Source organism: Calidris pugnax, unplaced genomic scaffold (genome assembly GCF_001431845.1).
Source record: "Calidris pugnax isolate Ruff unplaced genomic scaffold, ASM143184v1 scaffold326, whole genome shotgun sequence".
Lineage (NCBI taxonomy): Eukaryota > Metazoa > Chordata > Aves > Charadriiformes > Scolopacidae > Calidris > Calidris pugnax.
This window is the reverse complement of record NW_015091265.1, coordinates 999,142-1,024,457: the sequence shown is the minus strand read 5'-3', so window position 1 is coordinate 1,024,457 and position 25,316 is coordinate 999,142. Positions and strand designations below refer to the sequence as shown.

General features: G+C 38.3%; 1 protein-coding gene across 3 annotated transcripts in view; it reads right to left on the bottom strand.

The window, feature by feature from the left end:
• Nucleotides 1–25,310, bottom strand: part of ATG10 (autophagy related 10) — an 81,944-nt gene extending 56,634 nt beyond the window's left edge. The window contains exons 1-3 of one of the 3 annotated variants that reach the window (XM_014960499.1): nucleotides 25,290–25,310; nucleotides 23,268–23,393; nucleotides 18,497–18,613 (exon numbers count right to left, since the gene is read on the bottom strand). In XM_014960499.1, the coding sequence (XP_014815985.1) occupies nucleotides 18,497–18,613; nucleotides 23,268–23,381 (231 nt within the window). In that variant the 5' untranslated portion in view covers nucleotides 23,382–23,393; nucleotides 25,290–25,310. Of the gene's footprint in view, nucleotides 1–18,496; nucleotides 18,614–23,267; nucleotides 23,394–23,773; nucleotides 23,846–24,774; nucleotides 24,830–25,289 lie in introns of those variants that run through there. The other 2 variants (XM_014960500.1, XM_014960498.1) reach the window with 2 other exon arrangements.
• Between the last annotated feature and the right edge of the window lie 6 nt (nucleotides 25,311–25,316).

Here is a 25,316-nt window from a genome sequence, read left to right as displayed (position 1 = left end):
AATCTCTCTATATGCAGGGTTAAAGGACCTTTTGACATTTGTCTTAGCATCTTTTCAGACCTATTTTCAAGATATAAAGCAGGTTCTCTTTCTGGGAATTTTTATTTTATATCTAAAATGACTAAGCTGTACCTTTGCTCCATTCCTTAAGGTTGCTTTGTTTTCCTGATGATCTTGCTACACTGGTTAGGCTTCAGACTATTCTGCTCTTTCAACTGAAAGGAAGTCAAAGCATCCTTCAGCCAAAATCATTATACCTCTTTAAGAAATTACAATTTTTCTTTTTGAAATTAAGAACTTAAATACTTAAGTTGTCTGTCTGTTTTAAACAGAATAAATTCATGATACATCCACTCAAGCTGGTTTTCTAAGGCCAGCTACTCTGTAATTCTTACTACATGCTAAAACCAAATCTGAAAGAATTTCAGTTTTTTTGCTCATTAAGAAACACAACTGCTGAAAAATATCCATCAGCTGTTACATACAGGAGACTCTTACCATTTTTAGAATACCATAATAATAACTAAATCTAATAATGCCATACTTATCAACTAACCACTTGCAATAGACTAGTGGGGAAAAAATAGTTCTGCAAATTTGCTTCCAAATGCTATTATTAACATGGTAAAATTTCTTGTTTCAACTGTTCTTTTAAGCTAAAAAGTTGCAAATCCTCCAGAACCGATTTCTAGTTCCATAACAAATATTTTTCCTAATCTATTTTTGGAGAGATGTGTTAAGGAAGCTTTCTGTATTCTTCCAAATTCTATGGATATGACCGTTATTTGTCTACCATTACTAAAAATAGTCAAGAAAAACATTATAAAGTACAGCAAAAGGAAAGATGGAAAATGAGGAGAGAAAAAGGATTACATGTGTTCCTGCTTATTTCACAGTAAGATTCAGGGAATAACACTCCACTGAACACAAAAAGGGAAGGTATGGACAGATGGAAGCCATTCAATGTATACAGTCATTTTATTATATTGTTTGGCTTCCTGACATTATCAGATGAATCGTCTGTTTCAGCAAAGGCATGTTCACAACTTCTAGAGAGACACCTCAGGTACCAGAAAGAACGCAGCCATACTAGTATGATTCTTTGCCTGGGTTAACATAATGTCCTACTTCTCTGTGAGGTTAATAATGTGTACAGCTATACATGAATAATAGCCACTCTGCCTCCAGAAGTAAGCACTTACAACTCCTTCAAAAAGATAATAAATAGAAGGTCCCTGAAAAACAGCTTACAACCTAAGCTTTTCCTTGTTATAGCCACGTTTGAAACATCTGAAAATGTTTTCTCATTTTATCTCTTCTCTGTTATTTGCAACATACAATATATAACTGCAAACTGTGTGAGTGTAGGGGGAGAATCCATTTGCAAGGGTTCTCCCCACTCTAAGTGGCATCCACTATTGGCTAATTCAATGCATTTCATAAAAATTAACCTATACTTTGAATTTCCAGCATATTACTAAAACACTATTTAAGGTCAAACATTTTATTTCAGAACTGGCTATTTACTCTATAGTCAGAAATAGTATATATTTAAATACTTGTTCTTTGATACTGGTAAAGGAAAATTTCAGAGACAGATCAAAATATGTAAAGAAAAAAAAAGGAGGAAAAACCCACCATTCAATCCTCCTGATCCTGAAAATGAAACTATTTTTAATCCAATTTCTGGCAGTCCAAAACTGCTCCAAAAGTAGTCTCTGACTGAGTAGAACGGGCTCACCCCCTTCCTTACCAAAGAACTGCCTCAGCTCGCATTCCTCCTAATCTTAACACTTGTTTCTATCCATCCACTCACTCTGTGTATGTCTACATATTATTAGTGAGTTCAGTTCAAAGTGTTGTGTTCAGTTCTTAATAATTATTTTTAAATTTTCGAGGCACTTGATTTTGATTTGATTTGCTTAAGCACTTTGTTGTATTACTCATGTATGGTTATTAAATGTTCTTCAATCAGTAAAGAAAACTGATTATGCTTTTCAGTTACGTATTATTTATATCTTTGAAGAGTACTGTCCTTTATGAAGGATTTTACATGTATAAGGGAACAACTCATCACAGCAAGATTTCTACACCTGACTGAAAAGAGGTACCATTCACTGGAACACCTACAACACAAGCAACTGTCAGTACAGTACACTCTTATAAAATTGATGTTTACAGATAGTTAGGAGATCTATGATAAAGAGTTGCCTTTGAAAAACAACAGGTGGAAGTTAATTCCCAGGCAGGGTTTAAAATAACACCAATGGACAGCATCCGAAAGTACCAGCTAAATAAAATACTGTGAGGACACCTTCCAGAATAATAAGTGTATCATTTTACAACAGGGATTTCAATTGAAGATAATGAAGTGCACTAACTGAAAAACATCAATAACAACCTCACTCATGTTATTTTTCAATTTCTTCCTTTTTACCAGTATTTCCATCACAGTAGTATTTGGGCAGTTTTCAGAAAGACTTTAAAAAAAACTACATTAAAGTCTATCTGTTTTTAGAGGTATTTCTAGAGATGGGTTTGAAATAAAATTCTGTAATGAGGATTTGCTGTGGCAGTAGAATGCTCTTTTTGTGTAGAGACAAAGAAAATAAGTCATGCTAGTAAAAGAGGTGAAAAACTTGGAGAACTACATGGAGCAGTAAAAGTCTCACACAAGAAATCTGATTAGCAGTAGCAAAAAATACCTTGTCTAGATTACTCATGGCCAGATTATTCCAGGCACCCAAGAAACTTTATGCAAAAGAAGTTTAGACTAGCTCATGTTTGAAGACGTGGTTTAGAAATACCTTTACTTCATCAGTAAGGTATGATTCATTTTGATACAAAAACTTGGATGAAAGAGCTTTGCATCTCTGGCTATTAAGACTGCTACCTGTAAAGCAGAATAAGATACAGTTCACAGTACGGTGAGTCTTTACACTAGCTTCTGTGAAAGCTGGATAGAATCTGAATAAATCCTTGCTCTGAAATCTGCTACAGCAACCAATGCCCGTGCAATACTGTGGCTATAAAATGACGAAACCAAGCAGAAAAAAATAATCTTCAAATATGCAAAATGACACGGAAAGTAAGTATTCCTCACGCCAAATTAAAAAAGAGTATTTCCGTTACTTCTTGCTTTCAAAGATAGCCATCTACAATAAGTATAAGAGACGCCCAACCAGTAAGTCCAATGTTTTTCCTGAGAGTGTGAAGAATTTTTCATATAAGAATAGGGTAATAAAGCTTGGTAGAATCACTGCACTTGCTGTATAGAATATGGATTTACTTCAGTAACACACACACACACAGCAGCTTTGGATAGGATTGTACACATCCAGAAATTTAGCACAGACTTAGCAAGTCCAGAGTATCTATAATAATGCAGTATACAAAATGCTACCAGAAAGGTTCAGCACAGTCAAATCTTTCATTCACAGGGACAAATGTAACTGAAGTTATGCTGGGCTTCACCAAAGAATGCAGTGTCTTACTATCCATATACCCAGCATATTCTGACAGGGCTACAAGGCTGCCCATCAGGAGACTTTACTCAAAGTTAGTCAAATGCACTTTGTGTCCTCTCAAAGCATAGGTACATGAGGAAAGAGGGGGAAAAAAAATTCAATAGCAAAAAAAAAATCTTCTATTTTTTTCTTATTTATGTAAGCATAGTTTTTTAATCAACTTATTCTTATTTTTTCAGATTGCATCTAATCCACATGACAAAACATTTTGAAATCGCTCACCAAGTTGCTTGTCAAATATTGTACACCCAGAATTACCTTGAATTGTTTTGAACTGTTTTGTCTCTCTGATTTTTCTTTCCTTCAGATTTGTATCCTGTGGTCAACCAAGTTTTAGGTCCAAGGAAGGACATGGCTTTCCCTTCAGCTAGAACATTTATTAGGTCTTTCGTATGTGGATTCTCTGGCACATAGTAAGTTACCAGCACATACTGCAAGTTTTCCCTCAGGCAGGTAACTTCTATGATCTGTCTTCTACTCAACCATTTAATTCCATAAAACTTAAAGGAGCTTAATTGTCTTTAAAAATCTCTACTTTACTCAAACGTGGTTAACATCATTCCACTGATGGAAGAATTTCTGAGTAGAGGCAAGCGAAGAGACAGAAACACACACCACAGAAAATCAGATCAATACGGTTTTTCTAATACAATCCAAAGGAGAGTATTATACCTTGTTAACTCTTGGTATAGCAGACCTTTTGCATCCCCGTCTTTCCAATGTTTAACATTTTTCCTAGAATTCAAATTTGTGCAGTTATGGTTTACACAAAACCTATGTCTTTGATGTTAAATGGCAAGTATGTTTATAGTCTTTCCAAAAATGGGAAAAAACCCGGAGAACATGAAAAGAAGCATCTAGCAACAGACAGCAAATAGCAATACTTTAAAAATTAGAAACTCATGAGAGTCTTTAGCATTTACATTTGTATTTAAATGGCTGTAGTTGTAACATTTGTTTTTGAAGGCTAAATAATTCCACCTAATACCGGACCATGCGATTAAAATTTTGATTGCATAGTCTCTTTAACTGTTCTTTAACTGCATTTCTACATCTTAATCACTGGGCTAGTTAAACATACATTAAACATACATTAAAAAACATGTTGTGACACTGCTGAAGCACAAGGAACCCACAAGGGAGATATTTAAATGTACACCATGCATCCCACCTGGGATTTAGGATTTTATGTAGGTAGCTTTTTCTTGCTCTTGTATTCATTCTTGCAAACCTGCATAACTACTCAAGACAACTAACCTTGCACGAGCTTCAAAATCTTGGGACAAAACTCTCAAAATTAGAAACTACCACTTAGATTAGCAGGTTTCTATGTAAGTGCCTATGTGGACTGAATTTCCAAAGCACCATGTACTCAGAAGCTTCAACTAAAAAAGATAATCCACTTCATTCCTATGAAAGCTGTAAATACTAACCCTGCCAGCAGCCCTTGTTTCCTCCAATATTCCTCCTAAGGACCTATGATGGTCCTTGTTCTCCAGTAAAGTGACAAAACTGGCAATCCCGATATTGCCCCAACTGGCAACCAATAACAAGGGAATGAGGAGGCAAGTTCCAAAAGAAAGTTGTCTCCTTCTGCTACCGGGAGTGAAAAGTGCCAGCTCCACCTCTTCCCCATCCTTTAGTTCACGAACCCATTCTTGCCTCTCAGAGTGACACCTCCCAGTCGGTATCTATCTCACAGTCCTGCAAATTAACCACTCCAGATGTGACAAAGAAAATAAATACAGAGATTCTAAGAAAAGAAGGAAACTTAAGGCTGGGATGTTAGCTAACACAAGCCAGAAAGTTTAAAACAGAAATTGAAATTTCAGTCTAAGACAGACATTTTGGCACAGATATTGCATGATTTTCCTTTGAGTATTGTCAGTCAAGATCCTCACTCCTGGGACTACACCTTCACAGTACATTCCAAATATATACAACATGCGGAGACGCTTTGAAATTTGATGGTATTTGCATTTGGACTGACATCTTCTTGTAGTATGTTTGACACGGAGCACTTTTGTAACAAAGAACTGAGCCGATTTCAACCCAAGTCTTTTCCAAAGAATAACGGGCCAGCTACACATGAATGAATAAGTGAACAGTTTGCTACAGCATTGAATGCCTCTGAAAACAGCAAGTTTGCAGGCACCAGATGGAAGAAGAACATTATTGCAATTCCTGCATCCCATTGTGTAACAGCCAACAGAGCCGTTAACGCTTTCTGGTGATTTCTAAGCTTTTTAGCGTGCTTTCCTTTGAAGGTGTTTTTTTGTTCCCTGTCAGTCTGCAAGCTAGGTTCAGATGTCTCAGAAAAAAAATTACTGGCAAGATATCAAATAAAGAAAAATAAAAAATTTGGTGGAAATAAATAATTATCATATTACAAAAATTACTAGATGGACACAAAGCTTACATTATAAAATATGACCTATTACCTAAAGCACATGTCCTTTGCCTCTCACAAGCCACAGCCTTCCTATACTAGAGTTGTCTGTCTTTCTGCGTCGTAGTTTATCACTTATCCAACAGAAATGTCTCTGCTATGATCCCAAGGAGTTTTTACACTTTATTGTTTTCTTTTTAAGAAAGAAAATTTAAATCTTGCTTACCATATGACATTAGGTCTTCCTCCAGAATTCAGAGCAAAATGGTGAAAGATGTTTGAGCTAATTCAAATTACTTATTCATTGCTACCACCATAGATCATCATGAGAAGGCAACCCACCGAGTAAAACACTCCTGCTTACAGACATCTATTTATGCTAAGCAGTGTATTTTCCTGTCCCCAAATATATACAAACATTTAAACAATGTTCCCTTTGCTCAGAATGTGCTTTGAGTACCTTGCATACAGCAGAGGTGAGAGTGTCTCATTTAAATTGTCAATGAACATGTCTAAGCACTGTCTGAACTAGTCCCTGGCAAACCAGGGCAGAAAGATTACACAACATTAACAAGGTGAATTCAAGTAAAAAATACCTGCTATGTGTTAAAGATACAATGTCTTGCTCATTTGTATCTCATACAAATTCATAGAACCAAATTCATTTCTTCTGTAAACTAGAATAATAATTTTGAAATTGGGGCATTCATAATCACATTAGTACCAAGTTTTAACATTCTGCTTTGGTAGTATCATCTTGAGTACCAGTCCAGGATGAAAAAAAGTCTTATTTTCATAGCTACATTTTTAAAGGACATATATTAAGAACTTGACTCCTAAAGGTAAGAAAGCAGTGTTTCCTCATTGTGTGCATGTCTATATGAGGAAAGATAAGGTACTATAATTATTGACAAAACATTTTGCAACTCTAGATCATATTTTCCTGCAGCAGAAGGTGCTAAGTCTCAATCAACCTCAATGCTATTTAGTTATATCTACGAAGGATTAAACATCAAAATCATACACACTATAACTGCAATGTCCTTGAGGAACATCACATTCTGACCTCAAGAAGCAAGCACAGTCCTCTCAATTGTCTGCAACCCACGCTATACAATTTCACACAGCAAAAGGGGCCATTACTTAATAATCTTTCTAAGAGAAGTAACATAATGTTCAGAAATAAAAAGAACAAGCCATCTATAAGCTTTTCAACAATGGAATCGTCTACAAAGCAGCAACATGTGGAAGTCTGGCCATTTTGCCTGGTTCTCAGGAAACCACTGCTCAAGCCAAGGCCCAAAACCTGCAGTGTTCACTCCAAGCCACCATGACCTGTGTGATGCAGGCGAATAATGCAAACATGCTGAAAGATGAATCATATAACACTGCTACAAAATGCAGGCACTTGGCCAAAATAAGAGTATTGCTCCAACACAGATGAGCATTGTCCCTAGAAAATTAGAGCATAATACTGTACCAGTACAATTTAATTTAAAAGAAACAAAGGAAAGCATATACGCAACACTGGCAATATGAAGTATTTAGAGGCTCACCATAAAAAGTAAAATGCTAACAATTGGCTAGATTGTGATTTTGTTTCCTTTGTGGTAACACAGTATTGACAAATACTATAGTGTCATGTTTCTTGTTTGTGAGCTAATGTCATAAATGTTTGAAAAATACAGTCTGGACAAAAAAGACAATGTTCTGCCCCAAGTTAGGGCAGCACATCATCAGGCTGTCCCCAGAGCAGCCAAATACTGAAATTACGATGAGGGTGTTGCAATCTCCCTCAGGACTCCCTCGCCACTCTGGGAGGGAGCAAACTAATCTACACCTGGCAGAGCACATACCACCCCGTGCGCTGGTGCGGCAATGCCACCCAGAGTGCTGGGAGCAAGGACCATCCTCCTCCTCTCCCTCCATCCCTGCTGGCCACCATCACTAACTTAGGACATATGTATGGGCATAAAACAGAAGCACGCTTTAAAACCCAGGCTTCCAAAAAGCTACTCGTGATTCGGGTGGCTCTCTTACATCTCCATATCCCACACTGGCCAAACCAAAACATAATTCTGCAGCAATTCATTTCAAAATTATTTCTATTGCTCAAAAATCCCTCCCCTTTACCTTCTTAAGGCCAGATTACTCGAAGCACACATTAAGAATCGTTTTTAGGAATGCAAGAATTTTAACATTAATCTTCTTTCTATTACATTTAACATCACTGTCAGTTTCAATGTACATGCTTGGAGCGTAATCTTTTTGCATATCTCAGTGATTAATCAATGCTGAACAGCTACTGCCAATATGTACCATGTGTCCTACTGAATCCTACTGAAGTGTAGAGTCATCTTAATATGAAAATACAGGCAATTTAGAGAAAAAGCAAACTGTGATAGTAAAATTCGGAGTAGTGGATATGTGTCTTTTATGCATTCTAGTGAGCTTTTAACCACATGCTGGTCCCTATTTACGAGCTGTACCAGGTAAAAACACTGTAGTGCACAGCTTCTGACAACTCCTCAACAAGCGAGTTTTGGAGGTTTAATGGGGGCTGTGTTTGGTATCTCCTTGCTCATATGTGATGAAGAACCACTGTATCCTACTGATATGTTGTGTGTGTCCCCAGCCTCTTCATTCCCATTATCCCCATGTACAGCAGAGCTTAGGAAATGCCACAATGGTACTGTGTTACAACATACATTAAGTATGTTGTAGTATGAATATGCCACCACAAGCACTGCTGAAATGCCCATTACTTCTGTATCTCTTCCACTCATAGTAGGTCAATTTGAACTTTTTTTGGAGGGGTAAAAAAAAAAAGCGGGGGGGCGGGGAGAGAGAAAAATAAACTGTAAACAACAAACCACCATATAGTAAACTTTTTAAAAAAACATTAATAAACAAGAAATGTCTATTTTAATCACAGTTTTTCCTATTAAGGCTACTACAGTAGTATTTTAAAATTGAAAACAGGAAAACAGATTTTAATTTCTCACAAGCCCTTCCATTGACAAAACTGCAGAAGTTGCAATCTCTGGACCTTTCACCCAGGTTTCAAGGCATGTCAAACACGTGGCCTTCAAACCACTCGACGCAAAAGTCACCAAGCCTTGTAAAAAAAGACATTACCCTAGCAAACTGAGAGGAGAAACACACAGCCCAGGCAGGTAACTATCTAAATGTGTGACCTATGTATCTCTGACACTTCTGCTGTATATGCAACTACAGCCAGTTTTAAGGTAGATTGGTGAGCATAATCCACAGGGCAAAGACAGCTGCTGTTGAATTCCACCCCAGCACAATTTTTAAAAAATATTTTTTACTACCTCATAATAAAAGACTTTATTAAAAAGGCACACAGACTGTACAATTATGAAATTAAATCACACTTAAAAATTATTTAATTAAATTTTAACTTGAAGAAATAAAAAAGTTAAAAGACTTCAGTCTGAATATTTTTTGTCTAGATGCGCCAAAACCACCCATACAAACTCTTCAAAACAATTTTCTAAATGTCATGGGAAAATGCACTAAATGGAAACAAAGTAACAATACTTCTTTTTAATATCTATAATACAGGATCACCAGGCCAAACAAGGAAGCTTATAAATAATTTTGTCAGTGGTATTACTAGTCCCTCAAAGTTCATATTCTAGGAAAACCATCCTCGCTTACCAGAGTCTCAATGCGTGCTCCATAGGAAATAGAGGTTTATTTATTGCAGAAGGAAGACATTCTGCTCTGATTACACCAGGCCTCCAGCCACGGTAACTCTCACTAAACTGTCAGATTCAGTTACCAAATCTGAATTAGAGCATCTTTTTCTGTGTTTGATGTAGCATTTATTTGCTAATATTAAGGGACAACTCTGAATACTAAGATAGCAGATGAAGAGTTGAAATCATTCTATGCTAACACATAAACTAGAAAGAAATCACTTTTGGAGGTCATACAACGTGCTTCTTCAGCTCTCCCAAAAGCTTCATAATTAGTTTATATATTTGCTTTGATATAATTTCTAAGGTTTGTGAATATTTATTAAAGCATATCCTACTGGGTAAAACAGAACAGCAACCAAATAATGTGTAAGATAAAGAATTAAAATCAGACTCCCACCACTCATATTGATAGTCAAACTAACAGCATGCCATCAAAGTTGTTGAAAACTAAATGTAACTACTGTTAAGAAGACTTACGAGGACATCAAAGTGACACACAGAAAATGATCTACAAAGGTGTGTGCATGGGAGGCAAACACCTCCTGTGTCTCCATAACTTCAGAGGAGCACAAGCATTTAGCCTCTTCCATGAGGACTGAGACATCCCATAAATGAAGGAGTCCAGAAGAAGGACGTATCTGGGATTCAAATGACTTCTGTCACCACATCATTCTTTCTTTATTGTGGTTTCTCCTGCTCAAGGAAGGGGTGTAATATCTACACCGAAGTTTCTTCCAGGCCTGATAATTCTAAACAATATCATTCTTCTGCCAAGCTTTTTCATGTAGAACACAGCTAATAAAATCCACACCAGAATATTTTCTTGTGGTTTAATAAAGGCTAATTCCATTTTCAGATTAATACATTTTTAAGCAAAATCACAAGCATCTTCACTGCATTTTGCAACACACTTTAGATCTCCTTAGAATAAGTGGTTTCTTGATTTATTTTTCACAGGTTTCCATCAACAATTTGGGTTTCCTCTCTGTGACCTGGCATTTGGAAAGGTTGCTGGTAGATACACTAAACAATGAAGCATTAAGAAATTTGGAAGACGGGGCCAAACACTGTCCTGGCTAGCACAGAATTATGGGGCACAAACATGTACTGTGGCCCAATTAAGGCTGACCAGCAACATTTTGGGCAGCAGCACCAAAGGAAAAACTCATTCCTGGGAAACCTAATGGTATTGGATTAGGGAGCCAAGCATGATGAAACAGGCCTAAGTACATCTGAGACAAATTGAAATTAAACTAGTTCCTCCCTATCAAAGCTACCAAAGCTTCCCACATCAGTTTTTCAAGGGAACATATTTTGCGTCGAATACAGATGCAGAATGATTTACTTCCCTTCTCAGAGCAACAGGGAAACTTCGAAAAATTCTACGGGTAAACTCACCTGTTCCTGAGTAACTCCACTGCTCTTAAACTTGGATCATTCATCACAAACTGATGTTTTATTTGAGTATGTCATATTTTATTTTCTCCCTCCTTACTAAGGTCCTTTCATTATTTTCTGCAGCGAGTGCTGGATTCCATTAAAAGTATTTACATTTTTCTCCTTAAGTACTGTTTGCTGGGTTTTCAATTCACATTTTTTAACCATCCAACAAATACCGTGGTTACGAAAATGTTTACACTGAGTTCATCTTATTTACATTTGCACAAAAAAAGGAGTTGTTCCTACTTCTAAAAATACTGGATTTGTTTAGAGAAAAAATGATTAATAATTACTAAGAATTGTAATTTTCTAGTTATTATAAACTGAACAGCACAGCTGAACAGCAGATCACGTGGTATTAAAAAAGTTTAAGGAAGATGTCAGACTGATTCTCACATCCTCCATCAGGCATACCTTCACCAACACTAATGAGTTATCTGCCAGCAAAGGTGGAGTACACGTAAAAGTAAATACATAACTTAATCAACGTGTTTGCGAAGCTCAGTGCTCATTTTCCACAGGCAACATCAGGTATTAACAGACCTTCAACACTGCCAACCTGCCCACTCCTTCATAAAGTAGCAATGGCTGTAGCTTCAGAAATGGTTCCACGCTGACTCACTTCTTCTGCAATACCCAGAAGAGCTGAGACAAACCACACACAGAGAATTATTACTCCAAGTTATTGCTTCCCTTGAGCTATTTGAATAAGAAACAAAAAGAATGCACAAAGTGAATCCAGATTTTCCCACTTTACTTTTTTTTAATATAAGCTCTTTGAGACAGGAGGACTGTCTTCATTTTGAATTTTGTACAGTATTTTTCACCTTATCTACAACTTGCATAATAATACATGTAATTGTTCTGTCCTTGCTTGAAATGTGTCTATATAGCTCTTAACAAAAGCTGGAGTTGAATACAGCTGATGGTAAATACTAAAGTCTAGAATGAAAGGCACTGTTTCAGCACAGTTGGCTACCTGGGCTCATAACAAAGTTAAGTGAAATATAACTTTGTAGAATTTGAATAGTTTCAGTTATAAGGAGAAAAAAAATCCCTCTGCTCACTGTGACATACTTAGACTGGAAAAGAGAAGGATGATTGAAAAGGAAAAAACAAACAAACAAAACCACGAATATGGGAGGGTAAGACTCCAGTTTCAGTGGAAGCAGAAGCTACTGCCTCACACAGCCAAGACAGCAGAGCCATGGTGTCCCTCAAAATCAAGCCCAAGTTAAGTTCATCAAACTTATTACCTCCCACAGAAGGTCATTATCACACCTAGTCTCAGTGAAGAGCCTGAGATGAACAACTTACATGAATCTCATTTATAAATTCAGGTAACATAAGGTTGTGCAAATCACATGAAGTTCAACCAAACCAAGTCCAGGGTCCTGCACCTGGGACGTGGCAATCCCAGGCACAAATACAGGTTGGGCGGGGAACGGCTAGAGAGCAGCCCTGAGGAGAAGGACTTGGGGGTGTTGGTGGATGAGAAGCTTAGCATGAGCTGGCAATGTGCACTGGCAGCCCAGAAAGCCAACCCCATCCTGGGCTGCATCAAGAGAAGCGTGGCCAGTTAGTGGTGGGAGGTGATTCTGCCCCACTACTCTGCGCTCGTGAGACCCCACCTGGAGCACTGTGTCCAGTGCTGGAGTCCTCAACACAGAAAGGACATGGACCAGCTGGAACAGGTCCAGCAGAGGGCCATGAAGATGATCAGAGGGATGGAGCACCTCTCCTATGAAGACAGGCTGAGAGAGCTGGAGGTGTTCAGCCTAGAAAAGAAAAGGCTCCGGGGAGACCTTATAGCAGCCTATAAGGGTGCCTATAATGGTGCATACGTGAAGGGAGCCTACAGGAGAGCTGGAGAGGGACTCTTTGTCAGGAAGTGTAGTGACAGGACAAGGGGTAACGGTTTTAAACCAAAAGAGGGGAGATTTAGGTTAGATATTAAGAAGAAATTCTTTACTGTGGGGGTGGTGAGACACTGGCACTGGTTGCCCAGAGAAGCTGTGGCTGCCCCATCCCTGGAGGTGTTCAAGGCCAGGCTGGATGGGGCTTTGAGCAACCTGGTCTGGTGGGAGGTGTCCCTGCCCAGGGCAGGGGGGTTGGAACTATGTGATCTTTAAGGTCCCTTCCAACCCAAACCACTCTATGATTCAATGATTCCACATATAAAGTAAGTTACACAGAAGAAGACACAATTCCATGTTCACTGGTATAGCCCTGACAGATCTCTTGGCAGGACAGATTTGATTTGGATCAGGAAAGAATAGAGACACTGAAGACTGTTGTTGAATTAGCCAGAACACAGCATGGTGGTTACACAAGATTTATGCTGTCTGTGGAGAAGTATAGATGACACTCATCTGGCATAAAGTCAGGACAGCACGGAAAGACAACAACTGACTCAATAGAAAATTTAACCAGAAAGAAATTGCAACTTGAAAATTTTCAAATGGCACTCTGTGTTTTTATCAGTTCCTTGCTTTGCATCTCATGCTATTTTTGTTATAGTGGAAGATACTTTAGAAGATTTATGATCTTTAGCTCATATCCTAGGGACTGAACCCGATCTCACTGGTTAGAGGGGTGTCCTCCACAAACTCATTCAAAAGTTTGTTTATGGTCAGTCACAATGTCATTAGTAGTTTCTGTGGACCAATTTGGATGTTATAACAAAACATCTTGATTAAACTAAATCCACAGAGCTCAGAGAATGGCATTCCAGAGGAACATTCTCAATCCTTTTCTAGTACGGTGGCAAACAGAAGGATAGAGTCTGCATGGAACAGGATCCCTAGATACCTGGTTAGGTAAAGGGCTTGACAACTCAGTGGCTGCCAGGTACAAAGAGAGAACCTTTCTTAAACTGCTCTAAGTAGATATTAGCATTTAAGCATACCTGTCTCCACATCCCGTGCCCTTTATAGTGACAGTGCATCTATGTGGCCACAAATCCTTTTTCACATTTCCCTTTCTCTAAGCTTGTGTTAAGGGTCATTTCAACATAAAGAATAAAATCCAACTCGCGACATTTATACTGTACCCACTTAAAGCTGTGAGCCTTCTCACACTTCCCAACACCCTATACAGACCTCATACCCGTTCATAAGGTAATTACTGCCTAAGACAGCTCAGGAATTAGCAAGAATGTGTCTGGAAACCAGCAGATATCAAAGGTTCACTGACATGCAAAAGGACAAGGAGGAGACAGTCTGAATTCTGCAGGCTTGCCCACGAGCTGAAGAAACCATCAATTAACTATTATGTGAAAAGCAGAAGCCTCTGCATTCCGGAAAATGGAAAACCTGGCCTCATACTAGGTAAGATGCCAACTTGCTGCAGTGGTTCCCAAACCTGTTCTTGGCTTTGGCTGTATTGCTGTTGGTCCTACAGAGCAGGCTGCCTCCCATTACAGCAACTCACTGCCAACCAGCTGATCCTCCTGACACTGCCCATCTCACAATACCTGCAAGATGGGAACTGGTGCAAGAAGTTCCACCATATACACCAACCCACACCAGTACCACCTCAAAAAGGGTGGTACTTTGGTATACTATCATGTGCAGATCCTTTACATGCACTCAGTGAAATCACCAGCAAAAACAACTACTACTACTTTTAATGAGCTCAAATCCACATTTTGTCACATGAAATTGACATGACAAAACGCAGACATCTACATCCAGGTTAACCACCTAGTTTCCCCTGATCATCAGTGAAGAAAAACAGATGGTTTTAGAGTCATCTTCTCCTTAAGAAGATACCTAAAATAAGTTGACTGATTTATAAACCAAAACCCTTTTTTACCTCCCCAGGCTGAAACAAAGATTTAAATGACAAGCTCTATATTGCAGATGTCTAAAATAAGAAAATAAACCCACACAGAATTTTATTCTTGGTTTTGAGATGAAAACACAACTTGTGCAAATGGAACCAAGCGTACCACATAATACAGACTGCTCTGTAGAAAAGACCAGAATGCAGTTATTCATCATTCCTTCATCAGGAAGGCTCCAAATATTTAGACACTAGACAATAACATGGAAAGCTGGAAAAGTTAACTGTCCATATGACCAATGAGCTGAAACAAACTTTTCAAACAATTTGATCAGGTTCCCTGGAGATCCCATAAAATTAGCACATTTTTGATACTGTGATAACTAACAATTGATCTTCCATTTGCATTAAATTACTTCAGCTATTACGTGTATTTTCTGCACTGTATCATTACACTTCAGTATCTCTGCACAGATTAAAATGAACAGCACAGTAACAATTTTGTTTGTTTGTTGTTTCAACATCCTAATTGCACTCTTTTCTCCAACAGGATATACTCACTGATTTATTCAACATCACCTCTTCTCTGATGTGTTTTCGGTTCAATTACTTAAATAGGAGTTATATGGATAACTTCTCTGTATTTCCCCCCCAGCTTCAAAAATTTGTCTCCTGATTTTCCTCCTGATTTTCACATTTCCTGCCAAAACTAATGTTCCATTTGTAATCTCTGAAATGGATTCCCAGGAAGAGGAGAAAAAAAACCTTGTTGCCTCTTACACCCTGTCATATGTCACAGCACATTTTTTCCTTGTCTTATTGTCATCACAAGTTGTTTCCAACAATGGATATTGATTACTCAGATCTATGCGTTCTATCTCCTACCATGCCTTGAAGAAGATCAGACTATTGATGGATGGAAATACCTCCATAAGACAAAAACAGTACATATAATGTAGAAAAATATAGATCACAACAGTAATTCTGAAACTGAAAATTGTGCAAGAGGCAACTATCAGACAACAGTCCACAATGTTTCCAAAATAAATTTAAATTCTTATCTAAAGCTCCTTTAGGCTTCAAATACATAAAATTTATAAATTTTCTAAGTAAAAAAAAAAGCTAAATATTGAAGGGATAAAACCAGTGGAAAGCTTTCCAAGTTCTACCAAGACCACAACTTTTGCTGAACTCCATTCACCAGAATGTATTTCAATAACTTATTGAAAGAGATTGCAGGAACGCCGTAACACCATGTGATTTATGCGTCCAACATGTATTTTTACAAAAACAAAACATATTTAAGTAACAGACTTTTAGAAAAGTGCAACAGGACTCTTGTATTCAACATCTATGGAAAAGAACATGCATGTTACATATACACTGCTGTACTTGAGCAAATTTATCCTCTCTACAGCCACCATTTCCATCCTTCCCTTAATGTTAAATATAGTTTTACTTTATGTATCCATAACAAATTTCATTTTCCAACTTATTGGTGTGCCTCTCATTTTCTAGATGAAATAACTTTTAACAGTCTGGTTACCCTTCAGTTCAATGAAGAATATAAATTTGACTTAATCTCTATTAGGCAGTGAACATTTGGGAGAGGAAACTCCTTTTTTTTTTCTTATGCATAACCTCATGTCTTAAAGAATCCATTATTTTCTAAAACGTCTCTCTTGCTTCACTCATCTTTACTGCTATTAACGCAACATGAACAAAGGCTCCTTCTCAAAGACGACCAGCTAATGTTCAAGGTCCCTTTCAACCTAGACATTTCTATGATTCAAAAGACAGCAATCTTGCACAATATTTCAAGGGGTAATTATTAATATTAGTATCTTGATAAACCATAGAGTTTGGCCTGGAATCACATTTCAGTATATTAAAGACTGTTTATTATTATATTTCAGTACACTATAAACTCTTTTTGTACGCTACAGGCTCTGAAGCCTTTTTTGTGTTGTGACACTTTTTTATAGCTGATACTTCTTTTCAGGACTCAATAGCTTTTTACAAGACGTTCTTTAAAAATCCACTCTGTAATGAAGACATAATTCATTATTAAAAAAATCACCATCATTAAAAGCAATTTTGAATATAAACAGTACTCTGTTCTTAGAAGTTTATACTGAAGTATAACACTGCCATAGTGACAATTAAGTAATGACCTCTGAAGCACTGATATTAGCCTTCATTTTAAGAAATACTACAATTTAAATTAAAGGAAAATAAAAAAATGCTTCAATCACCCTTCAGATGACTTATATGCTATGCTTACAATTGGTATTTATTAAACAAATGCAAGGTAATGATTTGAAAGATTATATGGATTCCAGTTCGTGTCAATGCTGGTGTATTGGCAATGGGGCTGTAAAATTTTCTCTTCTTTTTGTTTTTTTAGTGAATTGAACTAATTGTCTTATTGGTAACAGAACCATGCCTTGTTTCCAGCTTATATCATGTGAACCCTAGCTGTTCCTCGTGGCACTCTGAAAGACCCAGGTGTTGCTTTTGTCCAGTCCTGCTCTTGCATTCACTAGCCAAACAGAAGCTAAAGATCAGACTTCTACCTGCCAGTAAAAGTCATTTCCATCTAGCCAGCCATCTGCTTTCACAATTTTTTTAAGAACTAAATACTTTTTGATATCTACCCCTCTTTAAGACACCTCTGAAAGTAAGTGAACTCAAAAATCAGTAGAAATGACTACATCACAGACAGGATGATTGTTTTAAGTGCCATTTCCTTCAGAAACTAGGCCAAAGAATACTCATTTCACACACTGTACCAGAGTGTCTCTGGAAAAAAAAATAAAAATCAGTGTGCTATGAAAAAAGAAAAGGAACCACTGCAGAAAAGGTAACTGGAAAATATACCACATCCATCTATCTAACAGTTTAAAATATATAAAATACACTGCTTTCAGTCAACTATAATCCAAGATTTCTTTTCACATATAAGGTAACATAACAAGACAGTGAATTTCTACTGTTTATAACCTGAATAGTCAATAATCTGGAGGTTTAATGTAGAACCAAACAAGAAAATAATTATTCTGATCAGTTCACCCTGAGTTCAATGGACAGTTTTCATTACCTGGAACAAAGTTCATTCTCTTTCAAGAACACTAAATATATATTATTTCCCACCACCACTTTAAAAAAATCGCTCAGGATTTTAAGTTAGTTCCACAGTAGAACAGTATACACTGAGCATAAAATTCTTACACACCATTTATTTATTCAGTAAATGCCACTTTAAATTAATATTAACCTCAGATTTATTTTTTTAATTAATATTTACCTCTAAGTTAACTAAATCTTGATGCTTAATCTTTTTCCACAAAAAAAAAAAAATCTTTCCTTCATGTTAGTGAATCAACGTGCAAAGAAATATTATCCTTCCATGGTAAAAGACGCTGGAACCTTTCCATATCCCCCAATTTCCACCACCAATATAGCTGTACACCTGAATGAGAACAACTGTAGGAATAATAATTAAAAGCCACTGGCAATTTAAGATCTGAAGTCTTTCTGGAAGGACTTAATCTAATAGTATAACATTTTAAAAAATCCCATACACGATTTCTTTTATATCACAAAAGTATAAAATCTGTACTTACTTCAACATGTGCAAACATTTGTTCAATATTATCATTGTTTTTCTCCTTGAGATCTGGTGGAATGTTTCTGTTTCTTACTTGGAAGTGTATTTTACTAAGATAACCATCGCCAAGGTCCTGTGTTCAGAAAACAAGAAAGGAAAAAAAATTATGTAACCAAAATGCTAAGCGTTCTAGAAAATAAACAGGGCATGATATTTAGGCATAAGGTCCAAGTCTTTTTATAGGCATCGATGACTGCATTGGTTTTCAGCATCTTCTCACAGGTAGTTTACATTAGTTTTTTGTGTCAAAGACCTAAACAGTAAAAATAAAATTTAATATAGCTACTAATTGTGTAAGACAACTGCCACCTGGGATCAGGATGAGTGCCAAAAAACTGGAAGACAGTGCATTAAGGCCGTGAAGAGATGAGCAGCTATTAACAATTTTGACCTATCAATTTCAAGCAATGCATTAATGCTAGTATAAGCTTCCCAATTCTCAGCAGATTGGTTTATTTTTCTCTGTTTTCCCCCTAACTTTCTTAATGTCCTAGAAAAAAAACAAAAACAAAACCCCACTTCAGAACTTATGTGTGAAGGGTCACAATTTGTTCCCTCCTCTTGATCACCTCTGAGGGTCAAGCATAAGAGAAAAAAGACAAAGCTGCACCTTCTCCCAGTTCCTTTTTTATCATTCTGCTTCCCAGGACACATGGTCTATTGTTGTAAAAGGCCCCTGTGCAACTTCAGAGTGGCAGGAGAAGGTTTTAGGAGCTTTCCCCCCTTGCTGACCTGACTAACTGCACACATATACAAACATTACTTTTTTTTAATGAGAACTAAGATGAGAGAAAAAGTTTTGTAACAGATCACTGGAAAAACATACACTCCGAAAGGGAGAGAGAGTATACAGGACACAAAGAACAGTAGTTGCAGTTTAAGAAGTTATTTCTCAAAGGAAACAAATAAATTGGGGTTTTATTAGCTGTTTCATTATGTTTTACTTTAGACAAACACAGAAAGCATATGCACAACATCTGATGAAAAAGGATTCTATTCAAAACAGTCTCTTTACAAAATTCATTAATGTAGCATTAAATTGCTTGACAAGGCTGCAAATTTAACTGTAATTTAACTCTTTGGTTAATCTGCCATTGCTAACAGTTTACTTTATGTATTCTGACCCTTAAATCAGTATGCATTTTATTCTGACACACTAGTTCTCTCTTTTCAAGGACACTATAGAAGATATGTAACTCCAAAATCTGCTACGGCTACTTGTTTACTTTGTTCTTACCAAGTTTCACACATAAAAAATGATAATGCCCTCTGCATGTACTTTTGTCCACGAAGCATGAATCATCCTGGGAGCAACTACATTGCTCAGAACTTCCACTGTATGCCTTATTTTTCTCACTAATTCTCATCAAGAGCATGAACCCACCAAACTTTGCTGGATGTCCCGGCTGCAGAACCAACTGCATCCTGTGCAGTGAAGAATCCAGCGTGCAGAGGACAACAGGGACAGAAAAATTAAGCCTGACTTGGTGATACAAAAGCCACTCCTCCTCAGTCTCAACACTCTCTGTCTTGGTGCAAGTGTCAGCAGGAGTAAAGCTACCTGCCTGGGTATTCATCCCCCCAAGAGAAGCAAAGAAAGCACTACAGCCACCCACAGAGTAAAACGCCCCAAGGCACAAGGAGCTTTGCCAGAGAAGGGTTAGACACAGCCTTCACCTCCCTGAACCAGTTCTTCCTGTCAGCAGAAAGGAGCAAAGCTCCACAGCCTTTGCACTCCGTAGTATTTGAGCACCATGAAAAAAATATCTATGGATAGCTGGAAATCTGGAATTAGCAGCCTCTGTGTTTGATAGCTGCATGTCAGAGGCTAGAGGAGAGGTGTCAGGAAAGAGAAGCATCCCTCCTGTTATATTCTCCAAAGTGTTACGTATTTTGTACACTTCTGCCCCACAAATAAATCAATACTTTAGCAAGGACCTTGATCCCATTAACACGGAAAGTCAGTCCATTTCTACTCCAGCTATCTTGTGAGTATCATGAGCAAAAGCGAACTGAAATAGGCTTCGATACGATTACACAGATTAATGCAACTAAATATTAAACAATCATAAAGCAGAAAGCAAAGCCCGGGGGGAGGGGTGCCTTCACAGTCAAGATTTAACTATCCATCCCAAATAACAGCATCCAAGTTTAGTAGAGGTGCTCTTGGCTTTTTTACAGCTTTCTTCTGGGAAAAACAAAACAAAACAAAACCAAAAGAGAAAAATAACATAGTCTAGAACATTTAACTTACAGCTCCAAATACAGGGCTCTGCATGGGCTGTGTGAGCTTATGCCACAAGAGCACGCTTCACAAAAACACTGAGTATTTCATCACCTACATTTAATCTTTACAGAAAACATAGGACACAAAACCACAGTTCTACAAGCCTGGTTTACTTGTGTGGTCTTATTGCTATCAATGGGTCTATTCACATGAGTATGGAATGAGGAATGGGATCCAAGTGCATTACATCAGCAAAATCAAGAGTGCCCCAAACTACCCACAACACATATATTGGTAGAAAAGGCAAAAAAGACAATGAGACATCTTGTTAATTAAAAGCTTCCTTCCCAGACTACATACTATAAATGGATGGTCTCAATGGCCAGGTTTTTATCACACACTGAAATCACAGAGTCGCCAACTTCGCCCATTAAAAAAAAAAAAAACCTCCAACAATTTTTTTATGTGAGAACAAAAAATCTATCTCATTCTGTTATTTCCAGCAAAGCTTCTTATTTCACAGAAAGTTCAAACTTTGACCTATGTATTAAATTCCCAACTGAGGCTCAGAGCATCTTTCTTTGCTGAATAAATCCTCACAAATATAGCCTTGGACTGAAATCTAAAGTTTCAAATGGTTGCCTGTAAGAAAGGGTGCATTGTCACACTTGGCAAATATTTGCACTCTTTTAAAAACTTCTAAACAGAATGTATCTAAGGCCAAGATCCTGCTTCTTACTGAAATTCTGTTTCATCTGTGATGAATGTGTCACAAATGCTAATGTACAGTTACTTATGTACAAATGATGGCATACATTTACTCTGGGACTTCCTGCATTTCAAAATGATACAAGTGTGATTGTTTTCCCCAAAATTCATGAAAACATGGGAAACCACTAAAGTCATTAAAGTTTAAAAAAATTAATTAAAAAAAAATAGAGCAATAAGTTTTCTACAGCAGAAAAAAGAAATACACAGATAATAATGGGTATCCCAAACTATCCATTACTGAAAACCAGTCAGAGATGCAAGAGAATATATGAGCATTGCCCACCCATGAAAAAAAGTGTGGCAAAAAGAAATCCTAGAACAGAGTGGATTTATCATTGGATGGAGAACAACAGAAGCATTCAAACTAGGAAAAGCAAGTATTCAATATTTCTGTTGTTATTATAGAACAAATACAGATTATGTAGCCATAAGCCGTAATTATTATGAAGTTTTCATTTCAGCAGGTCATTAGCTCAAAGTGACTATCACTAAATATTTTTAAATCAGTACATAAGAACTGCTGATTTTCCTTACGTCTTCGAGCACTGTGGAAGTTTCAGAGACCTTTGGAAAAAGCCAGCATGTATCAATATATCTTTATATACTGGCTAATTCATGTAACTTTACACGTATTAGCTTGACATCATCCCAAGCAATATAATGGAAGGCATCATATAGAATTCAGTAAATAAAGTAAATGAACTTATTTGACAAAAAAATAGATTTTGTCAGGGCCCCACGCTATTTAAAATTTCGATAAATGACCTAGAAACAACATGTAATTATTATTGGTGAGCTTTGAAAGTTATGGGGAAGCAGCAAACAATGAGGATTGATCACTAATACAGACAGATTCTTCTGGTTGCTGTATGCAACTAACATGCATTTTAATACAAAATATCAAGTCACACATCTAGAACAAAGACTTAAGCTCTTTCACCTTAAAGGGTTAAAGTACTCCTTGGATATACAACCACAAGTTCTTGCCCAGAGTAGGAGGGTTTGAATTTCACAGTGATACAACATTCATTGTCTACTTCTGCCCACAGCTGAAAAAGGACCTTTATATACTGGAAGGGAGTCAGAGGAGATCCACAAGAATGATTAAAATATTGGAAAATACATCAAATAGTCGGGGAACTCAACATGTTTTGCTTTTAGACTGACAAGGTTAAGGGATGAATTGATCTGAATCTAAAGTACCAGAACAGGAAGAGTTCTGATAAAAGAAGCGCCCTCAGCTTAATAAACAACATACAGCTACCAATGGCTGGAGGATGAAGCTAGGCAGTTAAAAGTAACAGCTTTTTTTAAAAAAAAATAAATCCATGTTTAGCGTAGCCAACTATTTGAAAGGCTTGTTGAGAGCTGTGACTGTTTCCCCATCATTAGGAATCCTGATAATTAAGGCTGAGTAATCCTTAAAAGACATTTTCTGATCAAAACTGAAATCATCTCAGGTGATCCTACCCCTTTGTTATACAACCAGTTGCACTTGGCCATCCCAGAAGTTGTTTCTGGATTCATGATCCCTATTCAGTACATGTACTGGCTTAAAACCTCATGTAGACCATCTATGCACTGTTGTGTTCTTGGACCAGCTGTGTAAAATGCCATTTAATTTACATGTTGAAAACCCTCCTTAAGGGATGTTCTACTTGTGGTGGTTGTCAACAGCTCAGAAAGGCAAGCAACGGTATCTAAAAATTAACACAGTTGATTATTTTACCTTGCTAGTTCTCCACTCCCAACCATCTCCTATCTGCTGTGAATGTTTAATGAATTCTTCACAGTACTGCTTGAATCTTTTTTCTTCCAGAAAGAAGTCCTCTTCACCTGCCATGCTACAGGATATCTGCGGAGCAAACTAAATGTTAGTACTGACAGATGAAACAAACAATGAAAACTTTCACAGATTTATAGCAACTGAATAGTAAAACAACAAGGCACTGGGGGGAAAAAAGTTTCTTGAAGTAAAACAAAGACATGTTCCTTCAAGTACATTAGAGATCATAGAACCCCTGCAGTTGGCAGGGACCTTCGGAGACTGGCTAGTCCAATCCCCCTACTCACAGTAGGGTTAACTACAGCAGGTTGCTCAGGATCATTTCCAGGTGGGTTTTGATTATCTCCAAGGATGGAGATGCTAAAATGTCTCTAGGGTACCTGTTCCAATGTTGATTACCAGAGCAGAAAATAATTTTTCTTCTGTTTAAATGAAAATAAATTATGTACCAGCTTGTGCCCACTGCCTGTTGTGCTTTCACTGCATGGTACTGAAACAAGTCTGCCTCCATCTTCTTTATTCCCTCCCATCAGGTACTTGTTCATAAGATCCAACTGACTTTTCTCCAGGCTGAAGAGTCCCAGTTCTGTCTTGCCCTGTATGTCAAACATCCTTAATCATCTTTGTGGCCCTTCGCTGGACTTGCTCCTGTATGGTGTTGTCTTTCCTGTACTGGGGAGCCCAGAGCTGGACACAGTATCCCACCTTACACATTTCCTTAGGAAGTATGGCTCAACTGGCAACCAGAAACCTGCATCCACTTGTGGGCTACTTCCAAGGGCCTACTCCCTTTTCCCTGTGGAACTGAACTGCTCCACAAAAGCTCAACAATAGCATTTGTGGACTTGGAGCCTACACCATGGCCATCAGACTCCAGCTGAAGCAACTGTTCCTGCTCAGTATGGGTCTCAATGGCCCAGCAAGGTGGCTTCAGAAGGTGCTTCAAATGACCACCTTCCTCACCCCTTGCATGCTTCCCTTCCACGATCTTAAAGAAAACAGAAAAACTCAAGATAATCTGGACAGTTTTACTTTTTTCCTTCCTTTCAAAAGGGATGCATAATAAATGCAGCTGTTTCAATGTGTTTAGAGACATCAGGCACCACTGCAGCACCACAAATACTCAGTAACTATTAGTACTAGACTGCAACTTTCCCTAACAAGAAATAGAAAGGAAACAGCACCTCCTGCAATGCTCATTATTTCAGGATCTGCCCTTAAATCACAACATCACCCTGTCTGCCCATGACATAAATTACTTATCTAGCACTTGAAAATACATTATCTTCAGTGGGAGTTAACCCAAGCCCCTATCACTCTGTTTGTGCTACCTGAACGTCAACAAAGTGTGGAAAACAAGATACTGTAGCTGCTTCTGCAGTTCCCACATTTCCAGACCACGGACTGCAGAACTGCAGGGAAGCACACGTAATGAGAGCCCAGTTCTCACCTATGTTTTAAGGAAAGCTTAAAACTCCAGTAAAACTAAAGCTTTAGGAAATCAGCAGCTGTGGAGAGACGCCAGGCTGCCGGCACCCGCGTAGCACATCTCCCTTCCTCTCACAAACCACCCCTTTATAACGAGTGGCGAGCAGACCCCAACCCGCCCCACCCGGCCACGGGCCCCGCCGGCAGCGGGGAGGCCGGGAAACCCCCGCCCGGGCCGACTCCTTCTCCTCCTCACCCCGCCAGCCGGGATGGCTCCCCCGGCTCGGCCCTCGCCCCCTCACGTCCCCCCCCATCCGCGGGGGAGGGCGACGGGGCCCAGGACAACCCGGGGCCGGGCGCGGCGTGTCGGGGGAGAGGCCGGTGTGAGGCGCAGGGGCCCCATCCCGCCTGAGGCGAGGGCCCGACAGAGGAGAAATGGGGCGCTTGGGGGGGGATCGTACACCCCAAAAAGGGCCCGAGAGAGAAGAGGGGGGGAGAGCGGGAGGGAGCAGCCCCTCCGCGCCGCCCTCCACGTACCGTCACCCTCCTCCTCCTCCTCCTCCT